Consider the following 20,229-nt stretch of genomic DNA (forward strand, 5'->3'; position numbering starts at 1 on the left):
ACTGAAAATATGAAGCATGAGTAACACAGACTTGGCCAATCTCTACTTTCATCTTTTTTTCAGGAGCAGCATTTAGCAGACTTATTTTCTACACTTTTTTATGCCTTTGAGTTGCTTTCTTACCTGTAAAAAAAAAATAATTAAATAAACACGGCTTCTCCACCTGACGGGGCAATAAGAAGTGAGCTGTTCCTCCATCCTACAGCCACAGTACCCACATCAAAGGGACCCAGGAGGAGAGGTGACAAGAGAAGAGAGAAGATCACAGAGGAAAGGGATGCCAAAGGAGTGGGAATGGAAGAGGAAGAATAAGACAGGAAGAGGAAAAGAAGGAAAGAAATGAAGAAAAGGAGGAGTGGGATGATAAAGAAGAAAAAGAGAATTAAGAATGGAAGAAATAACGTTTTGCTATGCACATTACCGCTACTCTCAGGTCCGTGTGATCTACGTCTTACCGAATAATGTAAATTGTCTAACTTTGAGGGAGTGGCGGAGGGTAGGAGGGAGAATGTAAGGGAGGAAAGGAAAGGGAAGAAGATGGATGAAGAAGGGCTATAAAAAGATGAAGGGGAAAGAGGATGAGGGAGGGGAGTAGAGGGGAATTGTAAGGATGGCGAGGAGGGGGATCTGAAGAGGAAGACAGCAAGTATTGACGATTCTGTAAAGTATTATATAAGCTGGTGTCTGTTACTTAACCCCGTGCATGTTAAGTAAGACCCGGCGATACATAGATAGATAGATAGATAGATAGATATTTATTGACCACAAATGTACATAAAACCAAAACATCATAGATAAATCGGAAGTTACACACACACACACACACACACACACACACACACATACATACTACCCACCACGGAGGACGCACTTAGGGTAGGAACGAGATGTGATGTCAAGTGTGTGTGTGTGTGTGTGTGTGTGTGTGTGTGTGAGTGTATCTTTGAGAGGCTGAGTACAATTACAAGGCACGGAACACCCTTGGGTAGGAACAACATGTGAGGTGACCCGCTGATACGATGATAGTGAGGAGGAGGAGGAGGAGGAGGAGGAGGAGGAGGAGGCTCACGGGTCGACAACCTCACGATGCTACTGTTATCGCTTGCCTCGACTTCCATAGAGGAGGTGAGGGGAGAGGAGGAAGAGGAGGAGGTGGAAGAGGAGGAGGAGGAGGAGGAGGAGGGAGGGTCAGGGTAGTGGAGAGGAGGGAGGGGGAGACTGAAGGAGGAGAACGAAGATGAGGAGGGAGAGGTCAGGGAGAGAAGAGATGGATGGCAAGGGATGTGAGGGGGGTTGAGGGGAGCTTGAACGTGAATAGGGAGAAAGAAGGGTGAGAAAGGGAAGAGAAAGGGAGAGAAGGAGAAGAGAATGGGAGATAAAGGAGATAGAAGGGAGAGAAGGGGAAGAAAAAGGATGAGAAAGGAGAAAGGGAGAGAAGAGAAAGGTAGATAAAGGAGATAGAAGGGAGAAAATGGAGATAAAGGGAGAGAAGGGAAGGAGAAAAAAGATTGAGAGAAAGGGGAAAAGAGGAAGACTGAGAGAGAGGGGAAGAGAGGGAGGAAGATTGAGAGAGAGGGGAAGAGAGGGAGGAAGATTGAGAGAGAGGGGAAGATAGGGAGGAAGATTGAGAGAGAGGGGAAGAGAGGGAGGAAGATTGAGAGAGAGGGGAGGAGAGGGGGAAGGGAAGATTATAACACTTCTCTATAACACATAACATATAACCCTCAGCTTCCTCACCCCTCCCCATCTCCCCTCTCTCACTCCCCACCTCCACCACCACCACCACCACCACTATAAAATGAAAAACTGTACTATCACCATCACTACTACTACTACTACTACTACGACCACTACTACTAACACCACTACCCCGAGTACTCCAACCCTCACACACACACACACACACACACACACACACACACACACACACGTACCCTCACCGCCCACAGCGCTTCAGGGTGGGCGGGGCGATGGGTTCAGCGTCCACACACCCTCCACCCAAATTCCCTTCCATAATATTTGTATGACAGAGAGAGAGAGAGAGAGAGAGAGAGAGAGAGATTCACCCCCTCTCGAGATTATTATGTTGAGTAAGAGAGTAAGAAGGTTGGCAGTATTCAGCCCTTGCTCAACGCGTTTGCTGGAGTGCGACCATTTTTTTTTACAGATGGACAGCAAGGGAGAAAAAAAAAGTCGCAGGCAAATCATCCAACAGAATTATTCGTGTGAGGAATGTTGGATTTTGTGTGTGTGTGTGTGTGTGTGTGTGTGTGTGTGTGTGTGTGTGTGTGTGTGTGTGTGTGTGTGTGTGTGTGTGTGTGTGTGTGTGTGTGTGTGTGTGTGTGTGAAGGATGGAGACATGTTGAAGTGACCAAGATGATATTGAAGGAGGAGGAGGAGGAGGAGGAGGAGGAGGAGGAGGAGGAGGAGGAGATGTTAATATGGGAGAAGATAGGGTGTGAGAGAGGAGGAAGAAGAGGAGGAGGATAGGAAGAGGAAGAGGAGGAGGAAGGAGGAAGATGATGTCATATGTACATGTATGTGTTAAAAGGTTTCTCCTCCTCTTCCTCCTCCTCCTCCTCCTCCTCATCTTTCCACCACTTCCAACATCCTTCACCCCCTACACAGTCTCTCTCTCTCTCTCTCTCTCTCTCTCTCTCTCTCTCTCTCTCTCTCTCTCTCTCTCTCTCTCTCTCTCACCCACACCCTTTCCACCCATCCTATTCATGAGGGTTCTGTGCCACAATGGATCGAGTTAGAGAGAAGTGAACGAGTGGCGCCCAGGAATGTAGGGGGGGGGGGGGGGGGGAAGAAGAAGGAGGAGGAGGAGGAGGAGGAGGAGGAGGAGGAGGAGGAGGAGGAGGAGGAGGAAATTAAAGAGGTCACTGCTCCCGCTTATAACAGATTGGATAAATTCTCACCTTGCTTTTGCCTTGGGAAACACACACACACACACACACACACACACACACACACACACACACACACACACACAAATTCCACATCCACTCCCAAAATGGTTTTCATATTGTTTGTCCACTATTTGAGAGAGAGAGAGAGAGAGAGAGAGAGAGAGAGAGAGACCCATGGAGACAGTGTGTTGTTATTGGTCGAGTCGTCTTTCTGTTGCTCTGAGTCACTGTTTGCTCTCTCTCTCTCTCTCTCTCTCTCTCTCTGAATACGTCTACAAACAATATGAGAAACGTGTGTGTGTGTGTGTGTGTGTGTATGTGTGTGCTATCAGAGAGGGATGCTGGGAATTCCGTGGTATCAGTAGGGCTGGTTGTGTGTGTGTGTGTGTGTGTGTGTGTGTGTGTGTGTGTGTTCAACGATACATCCATTTCCTATAAGTTCGTGACCTCTGTGCTGTTATTTTTTTGTCTGCACTTACGTAAACACACACACACACACACACACACACACACACACACACACATACACACACACACACACCCCTTTACGTCACCCTACTCGCTCAGCTTCATTCCGATCTTTATTTTTTGTGCATCCGCAAATGAGAGAGAGAGAGAGAGAGAGAGAGAGAGAGAGAGAGAGAGAGAGAGAGAGAGAGAGAGAGAGAGAGAGGACAAACAAACAGGAGAACAGTGAGAAATACATAACTAACTATCAACACCACAACACCACCACCACCACCACCACAAACAACAGAGAACACCACCACATCACCATTCCTTTAAAACACCACCACAAGCCAAAAACAACACCACCACCACATCACCACCACCACAACCAGCAGCAGAGGCCACAGACCCCGGACAAGACACGACCTTGCGAGGCGGCAGGTGAGAGGAGAACAGGTAAGAGCGAACAGGTAAGAGCAAACAGGTAAGAACGAAGAAGTAAGGAATCACAGGTAGACGAGGAGGGTGGGGCAGAGAGAACCTCGGGCAGTATTCCTTAACAATCGGCATCTGACTTCGCCTATTTAAAAACCCTCTCATCGAAGCTCCTCGTGGACTGTTTTGTGACCGTAGTGATAGCTTTTACACACCCTCCACGCCCTGAACTGTAAAATCACCCATGAACACCCGGTTAACCTTCTCTGTGGCCCAAGAAAATAGTCTTGATGGGTGCCAGAGACGTTTAAGCATATGGAACTGTGATGAGTGGATGCTGTATGGGTACCGTCTGCTAGCTACGGAAGGGGAAGTGTGTGTGTGTGCGTGTGTGTGTGGCCACGTGGCACCTCTCTCTCTCTCTCTCTCTCTCTCTCTCTCTCTCTCTCTCTCTCTCTCTCTCTCTCTCTCTCTCTCTCTCTCTCTTCACTTTTTGTTCTTTTCCTCTTCTGATTATCGTGGTTACTCATATCTCTGTGTGTCTGGTCGTCTCTCTCTCTCTCTCTCTCTCTCTCTCTCTCTCTCTCTCTCTCTCTCTCTCTCTCTCTCAGCCAAGGTCACCGCACTTCGCAGCCTCAGAGCGAAGCCAGCGAGCGGGTGTGCCAATAGGCTAGACAGGCCGGGTCAATGACTTGTAATGAGTAGTTTCTGTCCTTCCCGCGACCCTGTCAACACCGCCACCACCACCGCCGCCGCCGCCATCACCGCCACCGAGCGTCAACACCATCTCATCTGGTATTAGCATCACCACCATCACCACCACCATCACTATTAAGATCACCACCAGCATCATCACCACTAACACCATCATCTTCAACACCACCATCACCAACACCGTCAACTCCATCTCATCTGGTATTAGCATCACCACCATCACCACCACCATCACTATTAAGATCACCACCAGCATCATCACCACTAACACCATCCTCTTCAACACCACCACCACCAACACCGTCAACTCCATCTCATCTGGTATTAACAGCATCACCATCACCACCAGCATCACTATTAAGATCACCACCAGCATCATCACCACTAACACCATCATCTTCAACACCACCACCACCAACACCGTCAACTCCATCTCATCTGGTATTAGCATCACCACCGTCACCACCACCACCGGCATCTTCAACACCACCAACACCTTCATCATCAATGCCATCACCATCGCTACGTCGTCATCACTTTCACCATCTTCAAGTGTCATATTCAAATCGACTTCTTTTTCTTAATTTTCTTTTCTTCTTCCTTTATTTATTTTTCTCCGCAATTTCGTGGTCTTCCAAAATCTGCTTTCTCTTTCCTTTTCTCTCATCGTCATCTTCATCTTCTGTCTTTTCCTTCTTCTTCTTCCTCTTCCTCTTCCTCCTTCTTCTCCTATTTCGCCATTGCTCATGTATAATATATCCACCTTCACTATTATTATTCTCTCCGTGTTTATATTTATCTCTCTATTTACATCTCTCTCTCTCTCTCTCTCTCTCTCTCTCTCTCTCTCTCTCTCTCTCTCTCTCTCTCTCTCTCCAGACGACAGGTAAGTTTGACAACACCTGACGGAGACACGAGATCCTGTTGCAGTGTCTGTGTGTGTGTGTGTGTGTGTGTGTGTGTGTGTGTGTGTGTGTGTGTTGTAGAGAGGTTTTCGATGCTACCAATAATGCCTCCTCCTCCTCCTTCTTCTTCTTTTCCTTCTTCTTCTTCTTCTCCTCCTCCTCCTTCTTCGTCGCCACCGCCGCCATTGTTTCATTCACTGGTGCCTCATTCATGAACACTGTTACACATCTGGCGTGGCGGTGGTGGTGGTGGTGGTGAGGGTGGTGGTGGCGGTAATGATCCCCTCACAGTGGTCACATTTTCTATCTCCTATTCCTCCTCCTCCTCCTCCTCCTCCTCCTCTTCTTCCTCCTCCTCCTTCAGATTAACAGAAAAACAAATATAAAGTGCGACTCTCTCAAAACGTGGACTAATATTTTTCTTCCTCTTGTCTCCTTTTTCTCCTCTTCCCTTTCCCTCTTTTCTTCCCTGCCATCATCTCCCCCATACCATAATAACACAGTAGAAATAAACCGCAGAAATAACAGCTATTACACAATGCATCTCCCCTTCCCACAGTACAAGAAAAGTGGTCAACCCTGGTGTGTTATTTGGCTACTTATACGCCGTTCGCATTAACTTGACGTATAAGCCCCGCCCCTACCAGCTCCAGCAGCCACCAATGAGATAAAAGGGTAACATTCTTAAACATTTCGGTGCCAAACCTCACATATTTGACAAGGCTCTCTCGTAGGCGTTTTGGGCATTTCCAGTGGTACTAATTTTATGATCCTTATGGTAGTCTGACTCTGATTCTGTACCACGAACCTGAAAAAACACTAATTAGAACCCGACTGATCTCCTGTTTGTCCTTTGGAAACAGCTGATGTGAGATTTGGAAGTGTCTGAAAATACCTTAACTATTCGCAGCATCGACCATAGAGACTGAGACACGTTTTCTCAGACATCCTTCGATTCTCACGATATATACTTCCAAATGCCATAGAGGGAGATTAGTCGGTTTCTCAAGAGCGTTTTTCACATTCATGGTGCATTAGTCTTATAAAACTATCACTAGGCCGTGGAAATATACCCTAACCTAACCTAACCTAACCTAACCTAACCTAATCTAGAGCAACAACGCCTTATCAAACGTATGTGTGTTCTGTATTGTGCGTGTGTTCTTAATAAACCCATAACCTAACCTAACCTAACCTAATCTAGAGCAACAATGCCTTATCAAATGTGTGTGTATTCTGTATTCTGTGTGTTCTTAAACCCCTAACCTAACCTAACCTAACCTAACCAAACCTAACCTAACCTAACCTAACCTAATCTAGAGCAACAACGCCTTATCAAATGTGTGTGTTTGGTATGTGTTCTTAAACCCTTAACCTAACCTAACCTAATCTAGAGCAACAACGCCTTATCAAATGTGTGTGTTTGGTATGTGTTCTTAAACCCTTAACCTAACCTAACCTAACCTAACCTAACCTAATCTAGAGCAACAACGCCTTATCAAATGTGTGTGTATTCTGTATTCAGTGTGTTCTTAAACCCCCAACCTAACCTAACCTAACCTAACCTAATCTAGAGCAACAACTCCTTATCAAATGTGTGTGTGTTCTGTATTGTGTGTGTGTTCTTAATAAACCCATAACCTAGCCTGACCTAACCTAACCTAACCTAACCTAGAGCAACAACGCCTTATCAAATGTGTGTGTGTGTGTATTCTGTATGTGCTCTTAAACCCCTAACCTAACCTAACCTAACCTAATCTAGAGCAACAACGCCTTATCAAATGTGTGTGTTTGGTATGTGTTCTTAAACCCTTAACCTAACCTAACCTAACCTAACCTAATCTAGAGCAACAACGCCTTATCAAATGTGTGTGTTTGGTATGTGTTCTTAAACCCTTAACCTAACCTAACCTAACCTAATCTAGAGCAACAACGCCTTATCAAATGTGTGTGTATGGTATGTGTTCTTAAACCAATAAACAAACCTAACCTAACCTAACCTAATCTAGAGCAACAACGCCTTATCAAATGTGTGTGTTTGGTATGTGTTCTTAAACCCTTAACCTAACCTAACCTAGCCTAATCTAGAGCAACAACGCCTTATCAAATGTGTGTGTATTCTGTATTCTGTGTGTGTTCTTAAACGTATCATCACCGCAGTCCGCCTGTTTGAAAAGCCTCTCGTAGAAGTTGCTGGGATTTTCATGGACTGTTTTGTTATGCTGGTGATAGTTCTACACGACGTCTGCATCTTGAGCGGGTAAGACAAGACACCCATGAAAACCCGATCAATCTTCTCCGTGGCCTTGGGAAATATAGTCGCAATGGGAGCCCGAGGCGGTTAAGAATATGGACATTAACCTTTCCCATGCAGCGGCCGCCGATCGCAATGCAGCTTGGGTACACGAGGGGGGAGGAGGCTTATGCTCGTGGACTGGCTGATGGCATGCACTTATTGGGGAAGGAAGAATGACATAGTTTTGAAGTTAATGTGAATTGAGTAATAGATGAACGTGAGGGAATAGTTTATAGTACATGATTGAAAATAGATAGGTAGTTATAGATAGTTATTGATGACTAGAAAATGTTATTGTTTGTTTTATTAGTGATTTGATGGAGTGTGTCTTTTCTAATTCATTGATGTTGAGTTTGCATTATAAATACTTAATACGATTTTGTAATATCTCAAGGCCGTCTTACGTTATTTATTTATATTATTAGTATAGCGATGCACATGTTTAGCATTTTCCTCCCTGATGTTTGTATACAATGTTTTATTTCTTTATTCTGATTAGTTGTGTTTGTTCTCTCTCTCTCTCTCTCTCTCTCTCTCTCTCTCTCTCTCTCTCTCTCTCTCTCTCTCTCTCTCTGGGTGTGTGTGTGTGTGTGTGTGTGTGTGTGTGTGTGTGTGTGTGTGTGTGTGACGCAGTTTCCAGAGTCTTCCTTCCCCTCCATCCCTCACTTCATCTTTCCTTCTTTCCCTTCATCTCTCTCCTCCCATCTTCGTTCTCTCCCCCCACCCGCCCCTCTCTTTCTCCCCACCTCCCCATCTCTCCAACCCTCTACCCCCTTCCTCGTTCTTTCCCTTCCCTTCTTCCCCATCTATTACCCACCTCTTCCCTTCGGTTTCTTCCTCTCTCCTTCCTCCTTTCTTCCCTTCCTATTCCCTCCCTCTCCCCACCTCCCAATCTCTCCAACCTCACCCCTCCCCCATTATCTTATCTCTCCATTCTTTCCCTATCCCCACCTCCCCTTCTTCCTCCTCTCTCCCCTAACTCTTCCCCTCTCCCCACCTCCCCTTCTTCCTCCTCTCTCCCCTACCTCTTCCCCTCTCCCCACCTCCCCTTCTTCCTCCTCTCTCCCCTACCTCTTCCCCTCTCCCCACCTCCCTTCTTCCTCCTCTCTCCCCTACCTCTTCCCCTCTACCCACCTCCCCATCTTCCTCCTCTCTCCCCTCACTCTTCCCCTCTCCCCACCTCCCCTTCTTCCTCCTCTCTCCCCTACCTCTTCCCCTCTCCCCACCTCCCCTTCTTCCTCCTCTCTCCCCTAACTCTTCCCCTCTCCCCACCTCCCCTTCTTCCTCCTCTCTCCCCTACCTCTTTCCCTCTCTCCACCTCCTCTTCTTTCTCCCCTCTCCCCTTCCACAACATAATATTTCCCTTCCCATAACCTCACTCCCCATCTCCCCAACTCCCCCCCCCCTCCCGTCCCCACAGCCGTTGGTGATCCCACAGACAGACAAGATAATTAACACAAAAAGAAGAGGATGGGAGATGGGGAGAAGGGAAAGGGAAAGAGGGAGAGAAGGGGAGGAGGGGAGGAAAGAGTAGGGGGGGGAGAAAGCAGCAAACACGACACTCAGCTGGGGGGAAGAGTCTGTCTGTCAGCCCCTTCCCTCTTCTCCCCTCTACCCTCCCCTCCCCATCTCCCTCCTTCCTTAGGCTCTCCCTCACACACATGTCTCACTCTTAAGGGTATTATTTTTTTTTTCTTGAGCTGTTTATTGTTTTTTTTCATAATTTTCCTCTTCGTTTTCCTCCTCCTCCTCTTCCTTTTCTTCGACTTCGTTTTTTGTCTCTTTCCTCTCTTCCTTTATTTTCTCTTTCTCATCTCTCTCTTTCCCTTACTTTTCCTTATTTCCCTTCTCTCCTCCTCCTCCTTTTCCGTTTCTTTTCTTTCCTTTCTCCTCTCCCTTCCTTTTCCTTCTGTTCACCTCTCCTCTTCTTCTTTCCCTTCCTCTTCCAACTTAATCTCCTCCTCCTCCTCCTCCTCCTCCTCCTCTAGTCACATCTTTGGCATCAACATTTTTCTATTCTTCCATCAAATCCTTCTCCTCCCATTCTATCCTTTGACACACACACACACACACACACACACACACACACACACACACACACACACACACGATGTCTGGTAAATAAGAACCATCCTTACCCAACATAAACTTAAGAATATATTGCGTCATGGTGTGGGCAAAAAACGGGAGAGAGAGAGAGAGAGAGAGAGAGAGAGAGAGAGAGAGAGAGAGAGAGAGAGAGAGAGAGAGAGAGAGAGAGAGAGAGAGATTCTTTCAGTAAAATCTACGGCAAAATAATCACGATACTTTTACTAGCTTTTGGTACATAATAATAATAATAATAATAATAATAATAATAATAATAATAATAATAATAAAAACAAAAATAATCGATGCCAATGCTGTTTAGAAGTAGACGGGACTCACACCACCATCACCATCACCACCACCACCACCACCATCATCACCATCACCACCACACAACCCAACACATCAATTTCACAGGCATGGAGGAAGGGGTCAGGAGGAGGAGGAACTTTCCACCTAACCTAAGCGGCGAAGGTGTGGTTTTTAATGCACAGGTTAATTAGACACCTTTAGTAACGCACCTGTTCGCGCTAAAGAGGGTATTTGCAGACCTTTCCGCCGCTCACGTCAACTATTTTCAAAGGCTGGGAATGAGATCAATCGGGTCTTAATGAGTGTTGTTTTTAAGTTCATGGTACAGAAGAGTCAACCGGCCACTGATGTCTTATAAATACCTACCCGTGGAAATACCCGGAAAGCCTTGTCGAGTATTTTTTTTATCATCAAAGGAGACGGCTCAAGGGCAACAAAAGGACTGCAAAAATAAATAAAAAAGTAATAAGGCCCGCTACTCGCCGCTCCCATAAGACATAAGCAGAGTAGCCGAAAGAGAAGTGTATGTTTGGGAGGAGAAATGTTAAGACCTTCTGTGCAACGATGTATAAGCCCTGTCCAGTCTGTACGGTGAGGCTGCTCAGTCTGTCTACCTGTCTACATACATACATACAGACAGAAAAACAGACAGACAGACATGCTTTCATCCTCTCTACAAGTGTCTGTTCACTCTCCTACTTGTCTATTTGTTTTTGTTGTTGTTGCTGTTGTTTTTGTGTGCGTGAATCTGTTTTATGTGCAAGTATGTCTGTGTATGTTTTTACCTGTCTGTCTGTCTGTATGTGTGTGTGTGTGTGTGTGTGTGTGTGTGTGTGTGTGTGTACGTATGCCCATATGTCTGTTTAGCTAATTTGTATGTTAAGCGTTTTCCATACTAAATGCTTCAGTACACACACACACACACACACACACACACACACACACGAGGAATGTAAACTCAAAACAATATACACGACTTGCAACGGTAAGAATTAAATCCCACGAACCACGAGAGAGAGAGAGAGAGAGAGAGAGAGAGAGAGAGAGAGAGATCCACATGGTAGCTTGAATATGGCTGCGCCTTTGACCTTCAAGTGACGCGGGTTGAAGGGAAGGAAGAGAAGGGAAGGGCGGGGAAGGGAAGAGATGGGGAGAAAAAGGGAAGTGATGGAAATTTGAGAGATTGTATGAGACGAAAAAGGGAAAGGAAGGGAGGGAAATGAAGGAGAGGGGAAGGATGGGAAAAAGAAGAGAGGGGAAGGGAAGGGAAGGGAAAGAAGGATAAGGGAAGGGATGTGATGGAGAAGGAAAGGGAAGATTGGAGATAGGAGGAAAAGGGAAGGGAAGGGAGAGAAATGAATGGAATGGAAGGAAGGGAAGGAAGAGTGTGACAGTACCTTTGGATCTCAGTTAAGTCTCTCTCTCTCTCTCTCTCTCTCTCTCTCTCTCTCTCTCTCTCTCTCTCTCTCTCTCTCTCTCTCTCTCTCAGCAATTTTTTTCTGTTACAATACAAACCTTTCGATATTAAAAAAAATGTTTACACTTTTTAACACGTTAGAGAGAGAGAGAGAGAGAGAGAGAGAGAGAGAGAGAGAGAGAGAGAGGAGACACAACAGCGCCGCCCTAGACTCCAGCAAGGCGGTGTTATGAAAATACAAAGGTGAAGAAAATTGGTCAGTGGGTTTTAATATGAAGGCGCCGAGAGGGTGGTGGTGGTGGTGGTGGTGGTGGTGTGGTGTGGTGGTGGTGGTGGTGGTGGTGTTGTGGTGGCGGTGGTGTTCACGTGATCAGGAACAGACAATATGGAATGGCGGTTGATTAAAATAATTCCTCTCTCTCTCTCTCTCTCTCTCTCTCTCTCTCTCTCTCTCTCTCTCTCTCTCTCTCTCTCTCTCGTACCTGCATCAGTAGTAGCAGCAGCAGGAAAAACAACACCAAACTGTTATTCTTATGATGATGATGATGATAATAATAATAATAATTTCTAATGCTCGCCCCGCCATGGAGGTGATCGGCATCATCGCCTGCCATGCTGCGCCGTGGCCAGTCAAAATGAGTTCGTAACCACACCTCGTCGCGTCGCGAACGTCCCTGCGAACGTTCATGGACAAACCCCTTAACACGGGTGCTTTACACTTGACGGGCGTTAAGCAGTGACGCTGCGATGTCCCGTCCTCACTGGCCTTTTTGCTACACGACGGAATATCGTTAGGTAGGATGTTCTGGACGCGTGTGTACACCAGACTTTATAATGAACACGCATCGAACATACGATCCCTCCCGCCTTAGCGATCTGTATGTGTGTGTGTGTGTGTGTCAGTAGGTCTGGGCCACGTGCGTGACGACCAAGGTGCCCCCATTGTATTCCCTATCTACAAAACACACACGCTTACCCCCACACACGCGAGCACGCAGACCTGAATGAGAAGCTTTGGTTCCAAACGTTTAATATGCCATTACACCTCAACCTGACATGGGTTGTAACTTCTAGTGATTGTTCATATTAGCATTATTGTTATTGTAAATAATGTCATCCTTATCATAATGATACCAATAACACCAACGTCTCCCTACATCACACCGCCGACGCCCGCCCGGCGCTCCCTGCTGCCAGCGCCAGCCAGCCGTGGAGAGGGTGTGCCTAAGAAGACTGACTCCCTCCCTCCGCGTCTCCTGACAACAATCTTATCACGGCGAACAATCCCTGTATATTGCAATTTCTGACATCGAAAACACCCACGAGCGAACGAGTAGAACAAATTTCACCGTTGGGCATGCGCAGAGGGCGGAAAAGGGCATGTGGCAACCCGTCTATGGCTAAGGCTGGGCGAGCGAGGGGCAGCGCCGCGGCGACTGTCAACTCAGGCTGGGGCGAGCGAGAGCAGGAGGAGGCACGGTACGCAACAGTCAGTGAGGCCGGGGATCCCAGTTGGGCCAGACGCACATCGCTCCGGCCTTGTCCTCCTTGTTACCCTCCCGAGTGCAGTGTGAGGCGACAGCGTGAGAGCATGTGAATAATAGAAGTACGTCGATGCCACTCCATTCATCATCCTACCTCATTACTACATCAAAGCAACGAACCAACGACCACAAGACGCGTGTGCAACTCATCCTACTCCTCCGTATTACAAGTGATTGATGATTACTATTCTTACGCCGCTTCTCATCGACACTTAGTTTCCAAACCTGGCGGCGAGGAAATCAAAGGGAGCAAAGAAAAGTCACTGTAACAATAATACTAGTAATTTCTCCCCCTTTAATAATAATAATAAATAATACCACACTAAGCGAGCCTCTTTAAATTTTCGAGGGTGGTGCGTTCGTCCCGTCCGTGGCATTACATAACCTGGGCCACTCAGTTCGACTAGTCAAAACACACCGCACCGTCTCGTCGCGGAGAGGAGAGGAGCGCCAAGGAGACCTAGTGAGAGTGAAGGTGCCTCAGGTGACTGCCACAATGGTCCACACCTGGCCCTCCTGTGCTGCGTGAGGGAGAGCTGGCAGAACACCCCTCTCAATCCTACCTCCTCTCAGCCCTCCCTTCGCCGGAGCCCAGTCATCCCGCCACGCACCCACCCAAGTCATACAAGATGAATCTACTGTGTTGCGAGAATGCGACGGTGGAACTTGACATGAAGTGTAAATCCTACCTGGACCCCGTGTTGCTGAGTGACGATCGTGTGCTCCTAAACCTCTTGAACCTGGAGGAAAAGTACATGCCCAACTCGCGGTATTTCTCGTGTGTACAGACAGACGTGGAGCCTCGCATGCGGGACTCCGTAGCCCACTGGATGCTGGACGTGAGTATTTGGGAAGTGTGGTGACCCGCTATGCTTGGCCTTGATACTTTTAAAAAACACGGACCAGCCTCTACCTGTCTTTCGTCCTTGTGATATACACGTAATCATGTCCCACCTATTACCGCCGCCACAATATTTAAATGGTTTGTTTAGATTTTTTTTTCACTTTTCTCCACATCATTACAACTTACAACTACAACAACAACTGCCACCACTTATTTCACCTTTCCTCCGTGCGTACCTACACTCTCTCACTCCCACGCGACCGACACAACAGCGGAAGGAATATTTGCAGTAATAGTGCCCCGTCAGACTGACACAGAAACCTAGACACACAAACCCAGTGCTCTTCAGAACCCCGCTGGAGACGCCCCTGCCCACCCTACCCTGCCCTGCCATGCCTTGCTCTCCTTACACACATTTCAGACTTATCTAGTAGGAGCACAACCCTTCCCTTTTCTTTCCCATCTCCTTCCCCTTCATTTAAATACCTCCCCTCTTCCTGAGTGGGCGAGTGAGTGAGTTATCATTAGAAAGACCACATTTTTACTAGTCTTGCTCTTTCCTACCGTAAGTGAGTCAGACAGTATATGAAAGTAAGTGGGTTAGCTACAAGAAACATCGCCTTTTCATTTAATTTCTAACTCCCTCCCTATGCTCTCCTTTCGTAACTTAGCGAGTGAGGAAATCTAAAAGTGAAATATCGAGTCAGACAGCCAGAAACAGGACAGAGTGAAAGATAGTGAGTGAGAGTGAGTCAATCAGTTAGTCAGTCAGAAATCTAAGAGTAAGATATCGAATCAGTCAGTCAGTCAGTCAGGAACAGGAAAAAGACAGACTGAGTGAGAGTGAGTCAATCAGTTAGTCAGAAACAGGACATAGTGAAAGACAGTGAGTGAGTGAGTCAGTCAGTTAGTCAGTCAGAAACAGGACAAAAAGTGAATAAGATGAGTGAGTGAGTGAGGAGGCGGTCCAATCGTGCTCGCTACTCGCCTCCTCCGCCTCCTCTCTCTCCCTCAGCCAGTGGCCCAGTGCATGTCGCGTCATGGAACTGATTGACACTTAACGGATTAGATGTTTTGAGACGCGACTGTCTTCCTCCCTTCCGCCCGTGGCCTGGCGGGGCGGGGAGGAGGAAGGCCAGGCGGGGGACGGGGAGCTGGTGGTAGGCGGCTCAAGGTTGAATTATGTCTGCGGTGGTAATTGCCGTAGTAGTAGTGGTAGTAGTAGTAGTAGTAGTAGTGAGAGAGAGAGAGAGAGAGTTGTAGTAACGGATGTAGTAATGACAGCAGGACCAGTGGAAGTTGTAGTAGTGTTGGTAGTGATAACAATGCGCTCTCTCTCTCTCTCTCTCTCTCTCTCTCTCTCTCTCTCTCTCTCTCTCTCACACACACACACACACACACACACACACACACCTCGTCAGTACATCCTATCTCGCAGTGGCCTCTTTCTCTGTATGTCTGCCTGTCTGAGTGTGTCTGTCTGTCTGTCTGGCGAGGAGGAATAGACCGAAATATATATATAAAAAAAATGTTTGTGTATGAAACTAAACTCGACTAAGATCCTTGTGACCGTGAAAGTATTGTGTGTGTGTGTGTGTGTGTGTGTGTGTGTGGTCATTGAGGGAGGGTAGGATGTCTGGGTCACGACAGGGGAGTAAGTGTAAGTGGGTGAGTGGGTGAGTGAGTCAGTGAGTAAGTAAGGTCAATAGGGAACGAGGTCGCGAGCCACTTAAATAAAATGAAAAGAAAAAAAAAGTTTGCATTAGTCTACAGTTACGTTCCGAACACACACACACACACACACGTATCTACACATGTAAGTATTTCAAGACGTTCACACACACACACACACACACACACTCTGCCATCAACATACTTTGAAATTCTCGATAAAGCGTAAAGAGTAATCAAATTCTGTTTAAACCAAAATTTCCTTCTGTTAAAAATCATCTCTGACGGGGTAAACATGGAATCCAACCCTGTTAACTCGACGTGACGGATCCCTCATAAAACAAGACGAATAATGATGATGATGATGATGACGGTGATGAAGATAATGGAAGAAAAGGGAAAGCATAGAAAAGGATAAGAGAGGGAACCAGAGCAAAGTAAAGAGAAAGGAAGAAAAAGGAAAGAAATGGAGGAGGGAAAGAATAGGAAAAGATAAGAAGGGGAAACAAAGCAAGACAAAGAAAGGAAAGAAAGGGATGGAAATGGAGGGAGGATTGTAAGGATGCATGGGAAAGGATAGGAAAGGAAGAGAAAGCGAATAAAACCAAAATAAAGAGAAAGGAGAAAGGGAGGGAAACGAAAGCAGAGAGAGTAACAAAAACAATACGAAGGAGAAAGGCAAGGAAAGGAAGGAGGGACGGAGGGGGGTGGGGGGTGAGTTGTCCTTTCAAGGGGAGAGAGAGAGAGAGAGGGGGGGAGGGGGAGGGGGTAGTGTACCAATATTTCTGTCGGCGAGTCTTGACGAGGCGAAAACAGTGGAGTGTGAGGCGTAAACGTTAGCATCTGAGGCTGTCACGGAGTTCTGGGAAGGGAAGGAAAGGTTGGCAGGGCTGTTGCATTGGTAGACTCAGAGATCTGGGCCGTATTACCAAACATTCCGTCTCCAAAGTTCACCTATTTGACAAGGCTTTCCTAGGAGTTTGGGGCATTTCCAGAAGTAGTTTTATGACCCTGGTGGTAGTCTGACCCTTCTTCTGTACCGTGAACCTAAAGAAACACTCATTAGAACCCGATTGATTCCCTCTTTGATCTCTAGAAATAGTTGATATGAGAAGCCAAAGTATCTTATAATACCGGTCTCCTCTATCCATCACTCACGACCTCTTCTTTCTCCTCCTTTTCAAACCTTACCCTCATCTTCTTACACTTCTTCACTCTTCATCTTCGCCTTCCTCTTCTCGTCAGCCTCCTCCTCTTCTTCCATCTCTCATTATCACTCCCTCTTCTTTCATTACTATCTTCTCTTTCTAAATCTTGCACTTTTTCACTCCTTCTTCCTCTTCTCGTCATCCTCTGTCCATTATTTTCACTACCTTCTACTTCTCCTCCTCTCCCATTAGGTACAAATATATTCATTCTTATCCTCCTGCAATATCCATGTATAATCCTACTACTACTACTACTATTACTACTACTACTACTACTACTGCTACTACTACTCCATCACTGTCTCCTCCTCTTCTTCCTCCACCCACGACGCCCACACCAGCTCCACCACTGCCACGGCTGCAGCTCCCACGCTACCCCTCCCACCCACACATCTTCCTTCCTGCCCGCCCATACGACCCTTCCTCTACCCTACCGCAGGTCCATTGACTTTCATCCTGCTGCAGACCCTACCCCACCCTGCCCTGCCCTGCCACCAACCCACCCACCCTCCCCTGTCTCCTCTACTCTCCCTGCCACCCTCGATCCTCTCCTCCTTGCCCTTCACCCCTGCACTGCCTCCTCCTCATCTCCCTCTCCCTGTCTCCCTCCCTCCCCTTCACTCATGTGTTACCTCATGTTATCCTCCTCCTCCTCCTCTTCTTCCCCTCCTCCTCCATCTCTCACAGGCGTTACTTGTTTGTGTTGTGTTCTTCTTCTGTGTGGTGTGTGTGTGTGTGTGTGTGTGTGTGTGTGTGTGTGTGTGTGTGTGTGTGTGTAATTGAGTGGATCTGACGTTCAGTATTTATTTATTTATTTGTTCAGTTGTCTATCTATCTATTCACATTAATCTGTTTGTGTTAGTCTGGCGTGGCGAATGATTAATGTGTGTGTGTGTGTGTGTGTGTGTGTGTGTGTGTGTGTGTTGTGGTGGCTTGGGACACAGCTGAGAATATACCTGATTTAAAACACATTTCTAACAAGTTTTTTTTTGTGTGTGTGTGTGTGACATTGGAACCTTTTAAAGCAATCCCTGGTAACGAACTGGTGGTGGGTGATGGTGGTGGTGATGGTGGTGGTGATGGTGGTGGTGGGTGGTGGTGGTGACGGGTGGTGGTGTCGTCAGCCTTCCCCAGGTGACGGTAGATGTCGCCAGGTTATGTAACACCTACCGTCCCTTCCCTGTTACCTTACCCTTCCCCTGTCACCACCACCACCACCACCACCACGTAATGACGTCATCTGTCTGTCTCACACTCCCTAAGTTAGATGTTAAAGTTCTCTCTCTCTCTCTCTCTCTCTCTCTCTCTCTCTCTCTCTCTCTCTCTCTCTCTCTCTCTCCGATCAGGTCCTAGCCTTTGTCTGTTCACCAAGAGGGTATCTGAGAACGAGGAGGAAGAAGAGGAGGAGGAAGAGGCTGTGTATAGAGATGACCCCCCCCCCTCTCTCTCTCTCTCTCTCTCTCTCTCTCTCTCTCTCTCTCTCTCTCTCCTTGCGGTTTCATATCAGAGGAATTTGTAGTGTGGTTGGCAATTGGGTTGACTCAGGACAGATGAAAGGAAGGAAGAGAGAGAGAGAGAGAGAGAGAGAGAGAGAGAGAGAGAGAGAGTCGCATATGCCATGAGTGCTGATGATGATGCAGCTTCTGATGACGATGGTGATGAGGGTAAAGGTGACGGCGCCCTTTGAATATCACCACAACGGGGGGCGTGAAGGGGGCGGTGAGTCACCCTTCAGGGCCCCCCTCTGAGCTCGTCCCGTCGCAGTCCCGGCCATCTCGCCTCCCCTCCTGAGGATCCCAAGGGCACTACCGCCTCCCCCCTCGCCCTCCTCCCTCCCTCGGGCCCCAAAATCTACCTGAGCCACCTCCTTAGGCTGTCTTGGTCTGCCTTCGGGCCCCGCGTGTGTTGCGTCTGCAGGGGAGGGCGCTAGACAGGTTCCGCTCGGTCTAAGGGCGTGCTGTTGATAGGGGGATGAGTTTTGGGGGAAGGAAGTGATGTGGTGTTGGGCGAGAAGGCGTGGGTGGTGCAAGGTGGAAGGGGAAGGAATGGAAAGGAACGTGGGTCATGCGGAGAGGAAGAGGAAAGGGTGGAAAGGCATGTGGATATTGTGAAGTGGAAGGAGAAGGTAGGCTAATGGAAGAGGTGGAAAGGGACGCGGGGTTTGCGGAGTGGAAGAGGAAGGGGATGGAGGAGAAACTAGTCTTGGAGGGTGGAAAGGGACGTGGGTGTTGCTGAGTGGAAGAGGAAGGGAATGGAAGAAGTACAAGAGTTGCAGGATGGAAAAGCAAGTGGGTATAGTTTGAATAGAAAAGGAGAGGAACGCAGGTATAATACGTGTTTATAATTAGGGATGCTGCACAGAAAGATAGAGAAAATAAAAACAACACACCATGGAAAAGACAGAAATAGCAAGCTGGAAGGGGAAGCCGAGTGTTGCATCAGGGTAAGGGGACATACTGGCAGGGGTAAGGAGTGTGGCTGGCAGGGGTAGTGTTGCTGGAAGGGAATGGCGAGAAAAAATGTTACCTACTGGAAAGGGTAAGTTTAGGAGCTGAAAGAATAGGGGAAGGGGCAGGGGGTGAGAGGAAGCGTCAGGGGGGGAAGGGGGAGGGCTTAGGGGGATGAACGGGGTGGGTGGAAGGGAGTAGAGAGGGGGTTGTTGTTTCAGTGAGGGAGGAAGGAGGAAGGAGGAGGGGAAGAAAAGAGAAGAGGAAGATAGGAGGGAATAACCTTTTTTTTATTTACTTTTACGAGTTCCAAACCTGAGCTGAATAATAACGAGGAGGGCAAATGAATAACCTGAAATAACAATGAGATCCACGAGTCACCCCTGGAAAAAAAATACATACTTCCCTCAACGCCCCCTACCGCCCCCCCTCCCACTCTCGCAAATATACACCGCCCAATCCATGAACAAGACTTACATGCATGCGTTTGCCATAACAGGAGGAGGAGGAGGAGAAGAAGAAAAGGAAAAAACACCTTTCTTACCCACCCATAATCTATCCTACCCAACCTCCTCTCTCTCTCTCTCCTTCCCTTCTCTAATTTAATCCCTCCCACATCCTATTCTTTCCTCCGCTTCCCCCTCCCTCCCACACACTCCTATGATATACTTGGAGGAGAAGGAGGAGGAGGTGGTTAGGCCTCTCCTCCTCCTCTTCCTCTGCTGGCAAATACTTGTCGTAGGCTTAATGTGTTAATGAAGCAGGGAGATAAGTGTGAGGGGAGGTGTGGAGGGGGCGTGGCAGTAGTGGGTGTTGTTGAGATGATGTGGTAGTAGTGGCGGTAGTAGTAGTAGTAATAGTGGTAATAGAAGTAGAAGTAGTAGTAGTAGTAGTAGGAGGAGGAGGAGGAAACGGAGGAAGATGAGTGAAGCAGAGAAAGAGGGGCAAATAGAGGGAATATAAGGAAGGAAAAAGAGAGCTAGTTC

General features: G+C 47.4%; 1 protein-coding gene and 1 long non-coding RNA gene across 3 annotated transcripts in view; one reads left to right on the forward strand and one right to left on the reverse strand.

The window, feature by feature from the left end:
* Positions 1–20,229, reverse strand: part of LOC126987599 (uncharacterized) — a 364,593-nt gene that overhangs the window by 342,756 nt on the left and 1,608 nt on the right. The window lies entirely within an intron of this gene.
* The window catches only part of LOC126987598 (G1/S-specific cyclin-D2-like), a 75,272-nt gene continuing 67,709 nt past the window's right edge, over positions 12,667–20,229 (forward strand). For both annotated transcript variants that reach the window (XR_007741043.1, XM_050844714.1), the window contains exon 1: positions 12,667–13,912. Coding sequence is in view for 1 of the 2 variants with exons in the window: in XM_050844714.1 (XP_050700671.1) it covers positions 13,703–13,912 (210 nt within the window). In the remaining variant the exon portion in view is untranslated. The remainder of the gene's footprint in view (positions 13,913–20,229) is intronic.

The sequence above is a fragment of the Eriocheir sinensis genome, chromosome 65 (genome assembly GCF_024679095.1).
Source record: "Eriocheir sinensis breed Jianghai 21 chromosome 65, ASM2467909v1, whole genome shotgun sequence".
Taxonomy (NCBI): Eukaryota; Metazoa; Arthropoda; class Malacostraca; order Decapoda; family Varunidae; genus Eriocheir; species Eriocheir sinensis.